This window comes from Microtus pennsylvanicus, chromosome 11 (assembly GCF_037038515.1).
Source record: "Microtus pennsylvanicus isolate mMicPen1 chromosome 11, mMicPen1.hap1, whole genome shotgun sequence".
NCBI classification, from domain to species: domain Eukaryota; kingdom Metazoa; phylum Chordata; class Mammalia; order Rodentia; family Cricetidae; genus Microtus; species Microtus pennsylvanicus.
The window spans coordinates 11,657,904-11,677,313 of NC_134589.1; the positions used below are offsets into that span (position 1 = coordinate 11,657,904).

Below are 19,410 nucleotides of genomic sequence, written 5' to 3' on the forward strand. Positions count from 1 at the left end.
TAGTACAGCTTGCCTACAACCCAATCTTATGGAGTCGTTTTCTCAGTTGAATCTCCTTCCTCTCTGATGACTCTAGCTTGTGTCAAGTTGACATAATAACTAGCCAGCATAGTGTCCCTTTTTTTTTTTTGAGATGGAGTATATATAAGACAGGATCTTTATGTAGACCAGGCTGGCCTTGAACTAACAGAGATCCATCTGCTTGTCTTAAGCTCTTAAAAAGGTATGCACCACAACACCCACAAACTTAAAGAGATTCTTTTTAATTTTATATACATAAGTGTTGTGCCTGTATGTTATGTCTGGATATCATATATATGCCAGGTACCCCTGGAGGCCAAAAGAGAGTGTCATATCCCCTAGACCTGGAGTAACAAACAGAAGCCATCGTGTGGGTGCTGGAAATCAAACCCAGGACCTCTACAAGAGCAGTCTTGGAATTTGGGAGATATTTATCCTGACCTTTAAACATAGAAAGACAATGTTGACCTGTGGAGAAGAACAGGTGGATACAGTGAATAGATGACTGGAACTTGGTAGAAAAATAAGTTTCATGTATTAGTGAGGGTGTAGCAACTTGTTCCTCCCCTATTGAGGCAGCAGAAAACTGGATTAATATCGTCCCCCCTCCCAATCTTAAAGTTTCCCTTTGGCAGAACATAACCTCTAATAGGACTGGCCTCAAGCCATGGAAAGTAAATGTAGGGCTAAAGTCTTTAGAGGAAGAAATCTTCTGGAAGCTGGCTTGGCATGGTAGCCCTTGCCTATAATCCCAGAATTCAGCAGGTAGGTAGAGGCAAAAGTTGATCAGGAGGAATCCAAGGCCATCCATTACATAGCCAGTTTGAGGCTAGCCTGAGCTACATGAGATCCTGTCTCAAGAAAGAAAAAAAATTATAATTATTTATTGAGACAGTGTCTGACTATGTAGCCCTAAATGTCCTGGAACTCAATCACTATGTAGAACAGGCTGGTCTTGAATTCACAGAGATCCACCTGCCTCTACCTCGGCCTCCCAAATACTGGGATTAAAGGCGTGCACCACCACACACAGCTGAAAAAAATACATTAGTTCTAGACTTTCTTCTGTAATTTGAACATGTTAACTACTAATGTTTATATGTCCATAAAATGTTCTGATGGCCTCTCAAGTTCAGCTGTCAAACAAATATAATGTCAGTTAACCAGTTTGTGTCCTAAAACAAAGTTACACAGATAAGTGAATGTTTCCATATAGATGGTGGTTAATGATATATTTTCTGTTAAACAGGTTCAAGCACAGCTTTTGCAGTTTGCAGCAAAAAACATTGGTCTCAGCCCTGCACTATTAACCTCCCCAATTAACCCTCAGCATATGACGATGTTGAACCAGCTCTATCAGCTGCAGCTGGTAAGTAGAAAGGTCCTAGTCTAGGAACAAGGCCTCATGTCAGCAAGCGGCAGAAACACCTTGGTAGGTGAAGTTGCTATCATACTCTTTCCATATTGCACTCTCTTGTGACTGTTCATGAATCAGGAAAGCATTTGCTTAAGGGTATTATTGTTCCTAAGCTTTGTAAATGTCTTAGCCTGGCCTATCTGTTCCTTTGGTCTCTCAAAATTTTCTCCTCTGAGCCACAGAACACAAAATAATGTTTTCCTCATTTCTCCCAAGAAGGGGATACACAAACACCATCATGGGATCATAGGGGAGAAAAGTTACTGCCATACCTGGAACATGTGCTTTGGCCTGTTCAAATACAGGTCTCACAGAACCTCAGTTGAGATCAGCTAATATGACCCAGGAGTTCTTACAAGTTGTATAGTTTAGGGGCTGGAGGGATGGCTCTGCAGTTAAGAGCACTGACTGTTCTTCCAAAGAACCCAGGTTCAATTGCCCGCACTGGTGGGGAGCATGGTAGCGTACAGGCAGACATGGTACTGGGGAAGTAGCTCAGAGTCCTATGTCATGAAGTAGTCTGAGACACTGGGTGTGGCTTGAGCATATATGAAACCTCAAAACCTACCCTCACAGTGACACACTTCCTCCAACAAAGCCACGCCTCCTCATAGTGCCATTCCCTTTTGCAGCCATTTTCTTTCAAACCAACACAGACCCCTAACTAAGGGAGTCACATGTCCATGGTTCCTGGCAGGGAAGCCTTCCCGAAGTGGGCAACACACCTATGAAGTCATGCTGTTTCCTGAACTGACAGCAGGAGCAGGAGGCTCCTTCACCCAAGGCAGGAAAGGGTTCCTGGAAGCTGCACAGCTTGTGTCTGAGTAACACTGCCACTGGCCAGAGCTGGGTTTGGGGTTGACACACAGAGTGTATTTCCCAGCAGGGTTTTCCCCCATGGTATGGAAGGTACAGGAAAAGGCTGGCTTGCACCTGGTGTACACACAGCCTTTGTTTCCTGGAGGGTTTTTCTTGTGTAAGTTGGAAGAAATATACTGGCTTACACCTAGTACTATCCTAGTCATAATTTTTTTCCAGAAAAATTAGAAAAATGAAGTTTATTACTTGCTACAGTTTTAGAACTTCTAGAGAATTCTTACGTGAAAACCTTACGTGGAACTCCTGAGGCATTTTTAACAGTACCACCTCCATTGGGTTCTGTTTTAACCAAGTCTTCTGAATGACTTTTCCTGGAGAGAAAGGATCAAATGAGCACCAACAACAAATTAAAGAAACGGTTGTTCCGCCTAAGTCTAGATTGGTGACCCAGTGAGTTTATTGGCTTTACTTAACAGGAGCATGGGTGACTTGGGCAGCTGGATCACTAAAAAGCCCACCCCAATATGGGTGACTGTATTTGGACCTCACAGAGGCTTTGGGAATCCAGGGTGTTTGATTTGGAAGTTCCTATAGGAGTCTTCTAATCGAGACGTATTGAAGGAGCTGCAGGCTGCATTCCTGCCGCCCCAGCTCCTGGTCACCTGGCTAGCTTATACCCCGAAATAACAACACACAAACTGTATTCTTTTAAACACTGCTTGGCCCATTATATCTAGCCTCTTCTCTGCTAACTCTCGCACCTGGACTACCCCATTTCTAATAATGTGTGTAGCACCCCAAGGTGCGCTTACTGGGAAGATTTTAGCCTACGTCCATCCTGGGTTGGAGCCATCACATCTGCCTGGGAGAGGGGGAGCATGGCCTCTGAGCTCACTTCCTCTTCCTCCCAGCATTCTGTTCTGTTTACTTCGTCTACCTAATTTTCTACCTATCAGGGCCAAGCAGTTTTCTTTAATTGACCAATGAAAGCAACAGATAGAAATATGACCTTCCCACATCAGAGACGTCTCCCAAAATATGTTGTGCAGAAAAATAAGCAGCACTCAGCCAGCATTTGAGATAATCAAGTGAGAAGACTTTCTGCGTCAGCCAGAGGGTTGTGCTCATTTTTCCCAGCTTGTTCAGCAGTCGGTCACCCAAGTGCTTCATGCTGGCTCATGCACAACTGGACTGAGCTTTGTAGTGTCCTGCCACGTCATCTAGCTGACCTAGCCTTTAGTCTAGATCCTCCTAAAAATTCCTTTTTCTATTTCCTGAATGTTAAGGAGATTGACTCTCTTGTTTTGATGGTTTCTTACAATGCTTGATTTTTCTGTCAATAGGCATACCAACGTTTACAAATCCAGCAGCAGATGTTACAGGCCCAGCGGAATGTTTCTGGACCCATGAGACAGCAGGAGCAGCAAGTAGGTGTCTCTTTGACTGACTGTTGCCATTAGCTCTAATTCTAGAAGAAACCCCAGTGATGAACTCTTATCTTAATGTTGGCTTTTCTCTAGTTGAACCTCCTCTGTGGAAAGTCCAGGACTAGCTAGGTTTGGGATGAGGCTGACCCAGCTGGTAGAAGCTGAGGTACAACTAAACCCAGTCTGTAGGTCATCCGTGGACTCTGGCCAACCCTGGCTAACATGCAGTGTATATATATGTTTCCACCTGCCAGGTTGCGCGCACAATCACTAATCTGCAGCAGCAGATCCAGCAGCACCAGCGCCAGCTGGCCCAGGCCCTGCTTGTAAAGCAGCCTCCACCACCACCACCCCCGCCACACCTGTCTCTGCACCCTTCTGCAGGCAAATCGGCCATGGATAGCTTCCCCCCTCACCCCCAGACTCCCGGCCTTCCCGACCTGCAGACCAAAGAGCAGCAGTCTTCACCCAACACCTTTGCTCCTTATCCTCTTGGTGAGTCTTCTGTGGGTGTAAAAGCTACGCCAGGTTCAAGAGTCCTCAAGCCCCTCCTATGATAACCAGGATGGCTATACAGTAAGCTGAATGGCTTGGCAATGCTGAAACACCACATCAGAGGCAGAATCAGGGAGTGAACCTCCTAAGACTTCATCTTGAGGGAGCAATACTGCCTTCAGCATAATATAAGTTCACCCTGCCACAGGTACTTAATAGTACCCGGGAGGCCCTATGTGGTAGCACTCACCTATAGTCCAAACACTTGGGAGGCAGGAGCAGCATTATCATGAGTTCAAGACCAGCCTGAATTGCATAACAAGGGCCTAGTTTGACCCATGGTGCTGGGGTTGAAGAGTGGGGCTATGAAAACCGTTAAGTTCATTCTGGCTTGTTATTGTTTGGTTTTCTGAAACAGGGTTTCCCTGTGTAGCCCTGGCTGTCCTGGAACTTACTCTGTACACCATGCTGGTCTCGAACTAACAGTTTCACCTGCCTTCCAAGTGCTGGGACTAAAGGCATGTGCCACCACAGGCTGGCCTGGTTTATCCTCTTTACTATTTTTGGTTTTTTTTTCTTTGAGACGCCATCTCAAGCTGTAGCCCAGGCTAACTAAACCTCTGAGCAGTCCTCCTGCCTCCACCTCTCAAGTACTAAGATTACAGGTCTCCACTGTTCTTTTCTAGCCTCAGCTATAGAGAGACATCTGTCTCTGGTCAGTAATGTTCACACTGATAAAGCAGACCCTCCATAGCCTGGTTGCTGGCATGCAATCCTATAGTACAGGTGTGTGGGAAGTGCCAGCACACAGAACCTGACCTGTCAGAACACACTTGATGCCGGAGACTTCCTGGTACTAACTGGGAATCTAGGAGAAACATTTCAGGATTGTTTGCTGATATCTGGAAGAATCTGTGGACATGGGACAAGGGGAATTAGTAGCTTCAAATATACATCTCCAAAGGGGCAAAGGCCAGCTGGATAGCAGTGGATAGCTGCCAGTGACCTACCTCCCTCTTTAGAATGCTGATGCATATTTTTACAGAGAATGGTATGTCATGTCTTCCTACTTGACAGGTAATAGATGTAATAAATATACTCCTTTATAAAGAAGTAGAAGGCTACTAAGCTAGAATGTATCCTCTGTTACTGTCTTGTCCATTATTGTCCCTTTAGTGGCAGAAGCACAAGTCTCCTTTGGTCAAGACCCGAGTTAGGACTTAGACCTCCTCAGTCCCAGTTTCCACCCACAGCTAATGTGTACAGTTTGCCTGGTTGCTCATCGCCTCAATTTCCGTGTCCATATGAAGTAGAAATATTTATCACACAGAGCTGTTTTAAAGATTTCATGAGTTAATAATATGTAGTTCTTTGATTGGACATGGTGACTCATATCTGTGATCCCAGTACTAATGCTGTTGATCCAGTTACGTAGACTTAGGTTTGAGGCCAGCCTGGCTTAGAGAGTGCTCAACAGAATGAAGAGTGTGTGTTGCACGTGCTGGTAGACTTGTGTTGAAAATGCCACTCAGTTCACCATCCACAGTGTCTCAGATCCTGGTGTACCTGTCCCCCAACCTGCTGAGACTTTATTTCTAGGAATCGTGTATGCAGTGAATCTTTGAAACTGGATAAAGATTTATTTTGATAAAAATGTTAAGGTATTGAACGTACAGTTATATTTAATATATGTGATATAATATGTTTAAAATAGGCAGCTTAGCTGGGCGATGGTGGCACACGCCTTTAATCCCAGCACTTGGGAGGCAGAGGCAGGTGGATTTCTGTGAGTTCGAGACCAGCCTGGTCTACAGAGCTAGTTCCAGGACAGGCTCCAAAGCCACAGAGAAACCCTGTCTCGGAAAAAATAAATAAATAAAAATAAATAAATAAATAAATAAAATAATAAATAAATAAAAATAGGCAGCTTATTAGCTATAGGAAACTTTACCTGTAAAATTGTCTGTCTTGTTGGCTCCTGGCTTTTTGCCATAACAGCACTGATGCTGAAGAGCCACTTAGGAACTGAACATCCTGTGGCAGGAAACCAGAAACCCATGTTACTCTAGGGTCTCCCCCTTCTCCCATGCAGACAGTGTGGGCTGCAGTGTCTCTTGCCTGATGGACTTAATCGTGTCAACAGGAACAGTAACCCAGTGACCTTAAGAACTCTCAAGAAGGAAAGGTTCACTGTCACCATGATAAACTAAAGATGAATACACCTGTGTTCACACACACCTTTAATCCTAGCACTCAGGAGGTAGACGCAGGCAGATCTCTGTGAGTTCAACGCCAGCTTGGTCTACAAAAGCTACTTCCAGGACAGACTCCAAAGTTACAGAGAAACCCTATCTCAAAAAACAAAAACAAAAACAAAAAAAAACATGATCTCAGCATTAAGAAGCTGAGGCAGGAGGACTGCTGTCAGTTAAAGATTAGGCTGGGCTGTATAGCAAATAACAGGGTAGCCAGGTCATGTTCCAAGACCCTCCCTCAAAACAAAGAAATAAACTGGGCAGTAGTTAATCCCAGCACTTGGGAAGCAGCCTGTGAGTTCAAGGCCAGCCTGGTCTACAGGGTAAGTTCCAGGACAGCCAGGGGTACACAGAGAAACCCTGTCTTAAGAAAGAAAGAAAGCGGGGGGGGGGGGGGGAATAGAGGGAGAGGGAGAAATTTAAAATTGGGACCCAGGCAAAAGTTCAGTGAGTAATCCTTATTATCCTAGCATAGTGCTCTTCTTGCCCGATCCCCCCAAACATTAGCTCACCATTCCAGAGGTAGGTAGACAGCAGCACCCACACTCACAGAGCTCCTGAAAAGTTGTTTACTGTTTAACTCATAAGCTTCATTAGTGCTGACTTCTGCAGGCTCGCGTTGTCCCAACCAGCTTTAGGTGGTGTGTCAGGACTTGGAGGCAATTTGCTTGATCTGGTAGTTCCCACATGGTGCTGTGGACTCATCTGACATGCTCTGTCTGGACCTCAGAACCCTGGTATCCAGCACCAAGACAGCATGGGAGGCTTGTGAGCCATGTGCCCTGAAGACTAGTAGCATGCTCACCTTAATTCAGGAGTGACTGGAGAGACAGCTCAGTGCTTAAGAACACTGGCTCTTCTTCCAGAGGACTGGGCCTGATTCCCAGCACCTACATGGTGGCTTATAAACTATCTGTAATGCCAGTTAAAGGGCATCTGACTTCTTCTGGCCTCTGTGAGCACCAAGCATGTAAGTGATATACAGGCATACATGCACACTCAAATATTCACGCACACACACACATATATATATATAATTAATATAGCTATGTTAAATATTTATTAAAGATTTCTATATTAAATTTTCATAATTATATAGTTATAAGTATAAATAGTTAAATATATAGTTTATACTTAATATAGTTGAGCCAGGTGTACTCCTGTAATCTCAGCATTTAGGAGCCAGAAGTAAGAAGATAGAAGATACAAATTAGAGGCTACATGTTAAGATCTTATCTCAAAAAGGGGGGGGGGTGTGGGCATTGGCTCATGGATAGAGCCAGGGTCAGTTAACTCTTAGTTGGAGACCAATGAGAGACTACATAGTAAGACCTTGTCTCCAAAAAACTATAGAAGCAGGGAGTGGATTTACAATGGAAGTGTATGGCTGTGCCTAAAGGTAGAGGGTGACCCTCCAGGGCTGTCAAAGTGAGATCTTCAGGGAAAAAGCAAAATACTAATAATGCCTGTGTTTTCAGCTGGATTGAACCCAAACATGAATGTCAGCAGTATAGAAATGAGCAGTGGTTTGTCTGTGAAGGACTCATCTCAGTCCCAGTCACGCCTCCCTCAGTGGACACATCCCAACTCCATGGGTAACTTGTCTAGTGCTGCTTCTCCCCTGGACCAGAACCCTAGCAAGCATGGTATGTATGTCCTGGGTAAGTGCCCACCCCACAGCAGGTTGTAGTTGACTTAGTGATGGGGTAGCCTGAAGTAGCACATGTTGATTCTGTGCAGTTCTATGAATGCAGCTCCAAAAGCAGAAGAAAGGCAGTTACCATCACACAGGACCGGCAAGGTCTACCAGCAAGATCAACCATCAGATGTTAGTTCCAAACATACCAAAGAAGATAGGGCAGTGGCGCTTGCCTTTAATCCCTGCACTTGGGAGGCAGAGGCAGGTGGATCTCTGTGAGTTCAAGGTCAGCCTGGTCTACAGAGTGAGTTCCAGGACAGGCCCTAAAGCTACAGAGAAATCCTGACTCAAAAAACCAAAAAAATAAAAATTAAAAAAAAAAAAAAGAGGCTAGGTCAGAGTCCTTGTAACTCCTATGGGGCCTGGAGAGATGGCTCAGCAAGAGCAGGTACTGCACTTACAGAAGACCTGAGCTGAGTTCTATCGCCTGTATTGCATAGCTTACAACTGCTTGTAACTGAAGCTGTGTGGCCCCTATGGGTACCTACACTCACATGCATATACCCATGCCTGGATATACAAATATATAAAATAGTACTAAAAATAATCATCTTTCAAAAAGTAAAACACAAAAAGAAATACTCAGAAAAGAGAAAGAAAACTGCTAATCAGCAGGTTAGCCTACAGTGGGTTAGGGTGTGGCTCAGTGGCAGGGAACTAACCTCAAACACTTGAGGACCTGGGTTCTATCCCCTGAACTGGAAAGGAACAAAAGATAGAAAATAATCTAAAAAGAAAATTAAATCCCCTAATGGTTAATTTAGCAAGAAAATCTCCACGTAACATCTGTGCCCTTTACCTGGCCTTGTCAATTTTGGTTTATTATCTATAAATCAGTGTCCACTTTCTTCTTACATATTAAGAGCACCCCTGCAGAAAGAGGCGGTGTAGAGATACCAGGAAGACTCTGATTTGTCCCCAGAAAGACTTACAGTGGGCAGCTTCCCAAGGTATAAAGATTTCTAGCTTAAGGGGATAGGGGTGTTCTGTGCACGCCTGTAATCCCAGCAGTTGGGAGGTAGAAGCAGGAGAATCAGGTGTTCAAGGCCATCCTTGGCTACTTATAAGTTGGAGGCCAGTCTGTATTTCATGAGATCTATCTCAAAAAAAATATTTTTTCCATATAAGATTTACAACGGGGGCTGGAGAGATGGCTCCGAGATTAAGAGCACTAACTGCTCTTCCAGAGAACTTGAGTTCAATTCCCAGCAACCACATGGTGGCTCACAACCATCTGTACTGAGATCTGGTACCCTCTTCTGGCCTGCAGGCATACATGCCAGAACACTGTATACTTAATAAACAAATAAAAAAATCTTAAAAAAAAAAAAAAAGATTTACAATGTAGTTAGGAGTGTAACTCAGTCAGTGGTCATCCAAGAATCTATATTTATAGCCAGAGCACAAAAGGCATATTGGCATATGCCTTTAATAATAGCTCTTGGAGGCAGAGGCAGGAAGATCTCTGAATTTGAGGCCAGTCTGGTCTACATAGTGAGTTCCAGGACAGCCAGGGCTGTAAAGAGAGACTAGATACATAGATACATAGATACATAGATACATAGATAGATAGATAGATAGATAGATAGATAGATATAGAGAGATAGAGATAGATAGATAGATAGATAGATAGATAGATAGATAGATAGATAGATAGATAGATAGATATAGAGAGATAGATAGACAGAGTGAGTCATTAATATTCACTGGGTACATGACATGAATTTAGTCAAGTGGTCAAGACAGTATGATCACTTGAGTCCAAGTTTTCAAACCTGCCTGGACAAATCTCTTAAAAGTGGGGAGGAGAGTGTTGTCGCTGGGGAGTTGGCTCAGCAGGTAGGAGCACTTGCTGCAGAAGCATGAGATCCTGTGTGGTTGCATATATACCTGTAACCCCAGTGATTCCTGGAGCAGATGGGAGGGTACCTTGGACTTGCTGACCACTAGCTTAGCTCCAGGTTCAGTGAGAGACCATGTACAAGGACACCTCTGGCCTCTGAGCAAGCACATGGGTGTACACACACAAATCAAAAATTTTTATACTTTTCTGTGCTATGGTGATAGCTCAGTTGGTAGAGTGTTTGCATGGATTGCAAGAAATCTGGGATAAAGTTGTACAGCACCATGTAAACCAAGCTTGGTGGTATATGCCTGTGATCTTAGCACTAGAGAGGTAGAAATAGGGAGATCCAGTATATACAGCAAGTTCAAAGCCAGTATTGGACTGACCATATCTTAAAAAGAAACAAACCTTCCAACTTGACAAACTAAAATAGTTTATAGTGCCACACAGCTATAAGCCCAGTATTTGGGGAACTAGAAGCAGTAAGATTAGGAGTTTAGGATCATTCTTAACTACATAGGAAGTTCAAGGCCAATCCAGACTATATGATACCATCTCAAAAAAATAAAGTTCAGTAGTAGAGTACTTCCCTAGCACGTATGAAACCTTGGATTAGATTCCCCACACTGAAAAGTAACAATGATAACAACAACAACCAGGTGATGGTGGCGCACCCCTTTAATGCCACTGGGGAGGCAGAGACAGGTGAATTTTAGTGAGTTTGAGGCTAGCCTGGTCTACAGAGTAAGTCCCAGGACAGCCAGGGCTGTGCAGAGAAACCCTGTCTCAAGAAACAAAAAATAATAATGGGTTCGTCAGTGCTTCTCGGGTAGAAGCTTGGCTGAGCATATGCAATGCCCTAGGTTCTGTGCTTAGCACCACAAAAAAATGTAGTCATCTAAAGACCATATTTGGGCCAACCGACAGTTCTTAAAGAACCCCGGACAGCTTAAGGCTGACAGTCCATGTGACTGCAAGGGGTGAGTGAGGTACTGGGCCTGGAAGGGAAGACTGCAATGTATCCCCAGGGGTCTTTGACAGAATGTTCACTTGGTTTCTGGTCCTGTTCTGTAGGTGCTATCCCTGGAGGTCTAAGCATTGGGCCTCCAGGTAAGTCCTCCATTGATGACTCCTATGGCCGGTACGATTTAATCCAGAACAGTGAGTCACCAGCCAGTCCTCCCGTAGCTGTTCCCCATAGCTGGTCACGTGCCAAATCTGACAGTGATAAAATCTCAAACGGCTCCAGCATCAGCTGGCCCCCAGGTAAGACTGCACACTCTCTCGGGCAACAGTAGATGCAGATGTACCCTAACCCTAGGTTAGCTGTTAGGGCTGTGGGAGTCTGGGTCTAAAGTCTATAGCTTGGGGTTTCCACTGAGAATGGACAGAGTGTGCTGGTGTCAAGCATTGTTGTGTAGCTTCCCGGTTCAAGACATGAGTAGGTCAATGGCAAAGGGGAGTGGGTAAGTAAGGGACACCAACTCCTACCTGGTAGCTGTTTCTAGTTTGTTCCAAAAGAATGACCGATCTAATAAACTTAAGAGTTCATTAAATCTAAGCAAGGAGTGCCTCTGAGCCTCATTCAGATTTTCTAAATTTCTACAAATATGAAAAAATTAATTTTAAGTGTCATGATGCAACATGAAGGTGCTCTGGTATGCATCCTCATTTTGCTTTCCATGAACAGAATTTCATCCCGGAGTACCATGGAAAGGACTTCAGAATATTGATCCCGAGAATGACCCTGATGTCACTCCTGGCAGTGTCCCTACTGGACCCACCATCAACACCACCATCCAGGATGTGAATCGCTACCTCCTCAAGAGTGGAGGTGAGGAGGGCCATCACCCTGCCTTCTGTGGGTGGGTCTCCAGGCTCATGGAGAGGCATCATCTGATTGTACTGGATCACTGCATGCCTACAGGGAGGCCACGTATGATAAAGAAGGCAGGGACTTGACCATCTCAGCAGTGGGAATGTGTATCCTCACTTGCAGAATGGGGGTGATAATGTCTCCTCATGGAGTGATGAAGAACACGTGATTTGTAGGTCCCACCTGAGTAGCTCAGCTGCTCCTTTCTCCCCACAGTGACAAAGGTCTGTGACTCTTTAAATATGCAAAGGCAGGCAGCAGTGTAGGTTTGTGCTTAACTGCAGGCGTCCCACTGTGAGCCCCAGCTCCAAGGTGCACCCATGTTCAGCCGACCTGTCATTGTGGTGTCTGAAACACTCTTGTGACACTGCAGACCTCACAGCTCCTCAATAAAGCATTTCTTCTGGAGTAAAAGAAAGCAGAGAATGGATCTCAGTATAGATGGCTGTGAGCCACCATGTGGATGATGGGAATTAAACTCAGAACCTCTGGAAGAGCAGGCAGTGCTCTTTCATCTCTGAACCATCTCTCCAGCCCCAAGAACTGTTTATTATATTTTTTTTAAAAAAAAATTTAGAGTTGGGCTAGAGAGATGGCTCAGAGGTTAAGAGCACTGGCTGCTCTTCCAGAGGTTCTGAGTTCAATTCCCAGAAACCACATGGTGGCTCACAGCCATCTATAATGAGATCTGGTACCCTCTTCTGGCCTGCAGGCATACGTGGAGGCTGAACATTATGTACATAATAAATAAATCTTAAAAAAAAATTTAGAGTTTCTCTATGTAGCTGACTGATTTTGAACTCAAACAGATCCCCCTGCCTCTGCTTCCCTAATGCTGTAAATAAAGGCATGCAACCACACCAGGCTTTATAAAACTTTCCTTAAGAAACACACACACACTGTCTCACTATGCCATCAAATCTCATCCAGATTTTAAACTGGTATGGTATACTTTGCTGCACAGAGCTGCTGCAGGAAAGTGCTCCTGAGGCCTCTGCTTTCTGGGGATTCCCGTAACACCCCAAGTGGACCTGGGGAGGAAAGCAGTGTTGATGTGCTCCAACATCATGCTAAAAATGCAAAGCCAGTGATGCTGGATTGTTTGCACTCCTTCTGATTTGACAAAGAAGTGTGCTTAAACCTTTTATACCTCCACTGGGAAGTAGCTAAAGAAAAACGGCAGTGTGTCTAGCCTGTGTTCACTGTGAGGCTGTGGTCCTCCCATTAGCCAGCCCCAGGGTAAGGGCACATCTGTATTGCAAATGTGTCTTAGTGGCTGTTCAGTTGAGCTTGAGCAGATGAAGGAACTGGGGCTGGTGGTGTCCATTGCTTTTGTGTTTCTCCCAATGAGTTCCAGTTACTGCATCCCCACCTGGTGTTGCATCTCAATCCAGAAGCTGTGGAAACACCTGTGGAGGTAGATAAAGAGATCTCTAGACACTTGGGAGATCGTAGTGGTTGTGAGGAAAGTGTCTGTCTGTCTTTCAGAAGGAGCATTACTCTGACTGGGTACTAATGCTCCTAGAGACTGCACAAGAAGCATCTGTGTACACCATGACCATCCCAGCACAGCTTGCTGATTAGTTAAAGATTGAATTTGGGAGGTCTGGGTGTAGCTCAGTTGATAGACTGCTTGCCTAGCATTCACTAATCCCTGGGCTCCATTCCTAACACCAAATAATCAGGTATATTTATGCATGTACACCTGTAAGCCTATCACTTGGGAGGCAAAGGCAGCAGGATTACCACAAGCTCAAGGCCAACCTGGGCTACATAGGAAGACCCTCTCTCCTTTTTTTGTGTATGTGTGTTTTTTGTTTGTTTGTTTTTTAATGCAGAGTTTCTTAGTAGCTTTGGATTGGAGCCTGTCCTGGAACTTGTTCTGTAGACAGGCCTTGAACTCACAAACATCTACCTGGGAAGCCCCTGTCTCAAGCAAATACAAAATTTAATAAATAAAAAAGATTAATCTTCAGTACTCTATTTTCTTCATAGCAAAGGTTAGCAAACTGATAAAGTGTCAGCCAAGTCTGCACAGGGCACACACAGTATTTCATAGCAGAAATGATAGCTGTCCCATCAGCCCATGAGGCTGGCTTGGGCCACCCAGAGGCAGGGAAACTTGAGACAGAAGGCACATGGTGCTCTGTCACTGCTGCCCTCCCTTCTGCAAGACTGCATCACTCCACAGCCGCACTCACTTGTCTGGGTGTGCGCAGTGTACAGTCTCTCTTTTTCTCCTTCCAGGTAAACTGTCAGACATTAAATCAACGTGGTCCTCGGGCCCAGCCTCTCACACACAAGCCTCTCTGTCTCATGAGTTGTGGAAGGTACCCAGAAACACTACTGCACCCACCAGGCCACCTCCAGGCTTAGCCAATCCCAAGCCTTCCTCTACGTGGGGCACCAGCCCCCTAGGCTGGACCAGCTCCTACTCCTCGGGTAAGCACTGCACCTCCTGTTGACAGGGTACAGGGGTAAGAGAAGCTGCTCCATACATGCTTTAGGAATGCACCTGTTTTATCCCAGGCCTATTATCAGATCCCTGGAGCCTGAGAGGTTAAGAAAGAGCTTGAGCATCATAAACCTGTAGGGCATATACCACATGGACTGTGTCCTCAGACAATTCATTCTAGGCTTTCCACCCACCTCAGTCAGCACAGGGGTCTTAATTTTTTCACAAGATTCCATAGAAATAGAAAGGCTTTATACCAGAATGAAGGTCCCTCAGAAGTGCTGTGCAGCTCTGTAGAGTTCCTCCACCTCGTTTGCATCACGTGTGCAGTCACTGGGCACCATTGGCAGCAGTCAGCTGTGGATATGAAGAGCAGTGTCCGGTCTTTTAGCGCTGTCCTGCCCTGCTGTGCATTTCTATAACAAGCATAACTTGAATGTGCTGCCTGCGGCTGGAACAGCACAAGGTAGAGTAGAACTTTGCAAGTGACTCTCAGGTACCCTGTCACACCTACCCCTATGGCACAAACAGAAAAAGACAAGCCTCCTAGGCTGGCAGCAGGGTTTTCATGGGCCATGGGTGAAATCTACTGTGGTTATGAGATTGGGTATGTTTTAGGTCAGACTGGAAACATGACCTGTGGGTTGAATTCTTGATCCATGGACTTGTTACACAGGTTCTGCTTGGAGTACTGACACCTCAGGAAGAACAAGCAGCTGGCTCGTTCTGCGCAACCTCACACCCCAGGTAAAAGTACAGCCAGGTCGGGGGCTGTCATGTCATACCCATGAGTAGTTGCTTATGGCCAAAAGGTACCTGCTCTACCCCTAGAGCAGGTACCATCTTCCTTCAGAGCCTAGAGTCGCTGAGGCAAGTTTGAATGACAGGTAAGTGTGGGCAGACACAGCCAGGCACTTCTCTCAGCCATGCTCCTGGTGACTTAGTTGCCCTTCAAAAGCTGAAAAACATACTTTTATAAAGAGAACCTTCATCTTACACATCCATTCAAAGGGATTTGGCCACCTCAGGCATATGTCAGCTTGTAGGCACCATTCTCTGTCACAGAACTAGCCTGTCACCTCAAGACTACCAGGCTGCTGCTATACCTTTTGCAAACTGCAGAACTCAAAATGGAACTTTGGCCCTTGCCTCTGACTGGAGTAGCCCACATTGCAGATGCCTGGCCGCAAAGGCACCTTCCAGTGGTAGTTGCTGTCACTAGCCTGTCAGTGGAAGTCTGTTCTGGTATGCAGTTCACCCAGTTTCCATACTGCTATTGCAGAACACAGCAAGAGCTTGAAGGAACACATGTTCTGCCCTTTGCTTCCTCCTCAGATTGATGGTTCTACACTGCGGACACTGTGTTTGCAGCATGGGCCTCTCATCACATTCCACCTGAATCTGACCCAAGGCAATGCTGTGGTCCGTTACAGCTCCAAGGAAGAAGCCGCCAAGGCCCAAAAGTCTCTGCACATGTATGTTTTTTTCCTCAGTACCCTCACTGCTGAGTAGCCACCAGTGCCCAGTGTTGTTGGATGGGGGAGCGAGTGTTGTGGTGCCACCCCACACTGCTGCACAGGTGGTGCCCTGGGCAGAACTCTGTCCTTTCCTAGCCCTGATCTTGGAAATCCAAGATCAAAAAATATGGACAGACTTGACTCCTCTGGCTTAGCTCTTCAGCTTGTAGACAGCCATCTTCTTCCTGTCTCCACAGAGTCACTGGGTTTGTTTTGTGTTCCCTTGGAAAAGTCCAAAAGGAGCCTCTAGTTACCCAGGCTCCAGGACTACAACAGCCCACTGCCCACTTGAGGGTGCTTTCCATGCAGAATACAAAAAGACCTGCTCTGGAGTATCACCAGAGATGGGGGACACTGATGCCAGCTGAACCCCCCACCCCCACCATATAGCACACTTAAACATGTACTCCACACATCAATCCTCCGTGGCTGCCAAATTCATTATCTAGCTTAGAGTTAACAGTGACAACAAGGCTAGGTCGTCGTGATAGCCTGTGGCATGATGATATTTTTGTCTGTCTTTCCTGGTAGCACAGACTCAGGACTCAGAATGACACACTTACCCAGCTTCTTGCCTTCTAGGTGTGTACTGGGAAACACCACCATCTTGGCTGAGTTCGCTGGTGAAGAAGAAGTGAACCGGTTCCTGGCCCAAGGCCAAGCCCTCCCACCCACCTCCAGCTGGCAATCTAGCAGTGGGGGCAGCCAGCCCAGGCTGGGCTCCTCGGGCAGCACCCATGGCCTTGTGCGCAGCGACACTGCCCACTGGAACACCCCGTGCCTGAGCAGCAAAGGCAGCAGTGAACTGCTGTGGGGTGGGGTGCCCCAGTACTCCAGCAGTCTCTGGGGCCCTCCCAGTGCTGATGATGCCAGGGTGATTGGCAGCCCCACGCCTCTCAACACTTTGCTGCCTGGGGACCTGCTCAGCGGCGAGTCCATCTAGGGGTCACCTTCATCGGGGAGGAGAGAGCTGACCATGCCAGGCACGGCTCTGAGGCTCCAGCTGATGGATGAGCTGCCCCTTCGAGTACCTCTGTCCAGTTCTGAAGATGAACCTTGGCCTCAGCCTTTGCGAACTGTTGAAGACAGTGCGGGCTGCGTTTGGTCAGTGTCACGTGCTAACGACAGGATGTTCCTCATAGCTTTTTATTTTATGTCGTCTTATGTTTGTACGGTGTGTTGTCATTTTGCGTTTTAAGTATAAAAGCTGCTTAGAATAGTTTTATCATGAAGGGCACTTTTCAGACTGTGGGCTGGAAAGGGTTATTTTATGGCGGGGTGGGGAGACTTGAAGCCTATTTAAAGTGAGCCTGTGACGATTATGCACATTACCAGAGGCGGCGGGCGGGCGGGCGGGCAGCTGCGTTGTGCAGGCACAGAGCTGAGGCGTGGCTAATGCTCTGTCCCCCTGGATCCGCCTATGCACATTTACCCTTGTTTCATTACTTTTTCATGTCATTTTTTTTATCCCAAAAAATTATTTTTAAAAAGTTAAAAAAAAAAGACATATCAGACATGCAAATACTTGAACCCAGCAGGCCAATACCTAAATGTGAACACTTCCACGTTGACATCTGTGCACAGAAACAGGCTCTAGGAAATGTCCACGTCATAGCCTACATGTGCGTGTGTGCTTGTGGAACAGTGCGTGTGCGTGCTTGCACGGTTAGCGTTTATTGTATGTGTGTTTGAGAGTGAGTGAGGGATTTAACTGTGGGTTTCCCTTTTATTCAGTATATGCTTTTTTTTTTTTTTTTGTGCATTGGTCAAATGTTCTCATTGTTGTTCGCTTCTAACTTTGCACTGAGGTGTCCCTGCCCTTCCTTCAGCTAATCCTAAACAGTAAAGAGAACGTGGGACAGGGCTGGTGACAATTCATGTGTAAATGTTTACTCAAGGACTCTGTTATTGCATTTAAAGTTACAGTGTATATCTCTGGAGAATAATATGTCTATCTACCTTTAGCAGCTTTTCATTGTGGACTAATGCAAGAAGATTATTACCAGAGTATTGCACCATTTCCCATCTGGAATATAAAGTTAAAGAGAAAAACAAAACTGTTGTTGAACTGTGGCCATAGATACTTGTAGAGAATGGGTGTCCCGCAAGGAGCGGGAACAAGCACTTGGACATGGGTTGTGACTGCTTTTGGAGGAGCTGTGCTTTGGGCTCCCACCTGTTTACAGACCTTTTTTCTCCTTCAGACTTTAAAATAAAATTTAAAAAAAAAAATTTTAAAAATTTAAAAGGAATAAAAAAAAAGACTTCCATCTTTAAAAAAGGAAAAAAAAAAACAAGCAAACAAACAAAAACCTATTTTCAGAATACAGATGTGTTACTTCAGAGCTCTGGGATGGGGCATGCTGTTCCCTCCAGCCATCATGGACTCTATCAATTGTCTTCACCCTTCCTCAAGGTGATGAGGCATTGTGGTCTCTGTCTTGCACTTGCCGGCTAGCTCTCAGGAAAGCCAGGGCTCCCGGGGGCAGCTCCACACCATTTCATGTATTTTTAAACCCAACTCCTAGCACTGAAGATGTTATTTAAAAAAAAAAAAAAAAAGAAAACAAAAAAAAGAAAAAGAAAAAAACAGAAAAAAAAAAAACACAAGAAAAATACCTAATCTCTAATGTGTAGCAGTTACATATTTACCAAATAATGGACTCAAAAGAAATAGATGTTTGAAGAGTGCTTTATATATTAAAAATTGCTTTATGTTTTAAAGATGATCAATGTTTTGATTGTTTTGCAAGGAAGAAAGACAATGAAATAACACACCCTCAAGTATGTTTTTAAAAAAATGTATGAACATTGTACTCCCTGCCTATGTGGTAAGGAAACCTGTGCATTACATTTTTTAATTAGCTTTTTAATGGTTTTATCAAAACAAGGAAGAAAGCAAGTCCTGCAGGACCACAGAGAAACGCTGGTTCTCTAGAGGATCATGAGCTATGCACAACTGAGTTCATCATGTATCCCCCGGAACAGACTCCTCAGAGTGACTGCATCTCATCACCATCACGTGCGTCCTAGATATTTGGTGTATGTATATCAAATGCGTGCGTGTGCGTGCGTGTGCTCCAGACCTACAGCTTACCGTGCTGCCATTTAGCACTGAGTTATAGAAAAACTCCTACTAATGTTTTAAAATTGGGGATGAAGTAAAGGATGTTTTCAATCTTTATGCCCCCCTTTTTTTTTCTTTTTTCATTTTTTTTTGAATCTTTTGAATTTAAAATGTCTCTAAGATTAAAAGAAAAAGCATTTGTGGCGCTTAGTGCCCCTCCTCATGGAATGTGGTGGTTGGACGCACACCAGAGGTTGCTTTTAAAAATACAGCGCTTTGTTGAGTCTTAATAAACTGCGGTTTTTCTTGGCTATTCATTCTTGCTGGGTCATTATCTATCTGTGAGAGGCAGGGACTTCCTTTTTCACTTTCTGCTGAGTTTGCATTCATTCCTGGCTAAACTCAGTCTTGGCTGTTTGACTTGAAGCATTGCTTTGGGTTAGCTAAGAATATGTGGATTCTGTCAGTAGCCACTGAGAGACATAACAGCTTCTAAGTCCCCCTGGCCTGACTGTA

General features: G+C 45.1%; 1 protein-coding gene across 5 annotated transcripts in view; it reads left to right on the plus strand.

The window, feature by feature from the left end:
• Tnrc6c (trinucleotide repeat containing adaptor 6C) overlaps nt 1–19,211 on the plus strand; it is a 107,209-nt gene extending 87,998 nt beyond the window's left edge. For all 5 annotated transcript variants that reach the window (XM_075990217.1, XM_075990216.1, XM_075990218.1 and 2 more), the window contains 10 exons: nt 1,271–1,390; nt 3,601–3,684; nt 3,939–4,179; nt 7,913–8,080; nt 11,054–11,245; nt 11,670–11,813; nt 14,103–14,297; nt 14,987–15,057; nt 15,646–15,785; nt 16,410–19,211. In XM_075990217.1, coding sequence (XP_075846332.1) covers nt 1,271–1,390; nt 3,601–3,684; nt 3,939–4,179; nt 7,913–8,080; nt 11,054–11,245; nt 11,670–11,813; nt 14,103–14,297; nt 14,987–15,057; nt 15,646–15,785; nt 16,410–16,770 — 1,716 coding nt within the window. In that variant the 3' untranslated portion in view covers nt 16,771–19,211. The remainder of the gene's footprint in view (nt 1–1,270; nt 1,391–3,600; nt 3,685–3,938; nt 4,180–7,912; nt 8,081–11,053; nt 11,246–11,669; nt 11,814–14,102; nt 14,298–14,986; nt 15,058–15,645; nt 15,786–16,409) is intronic.
• Nucleotides 19,212–19,410: the final 199 nt, after the last annotated feature.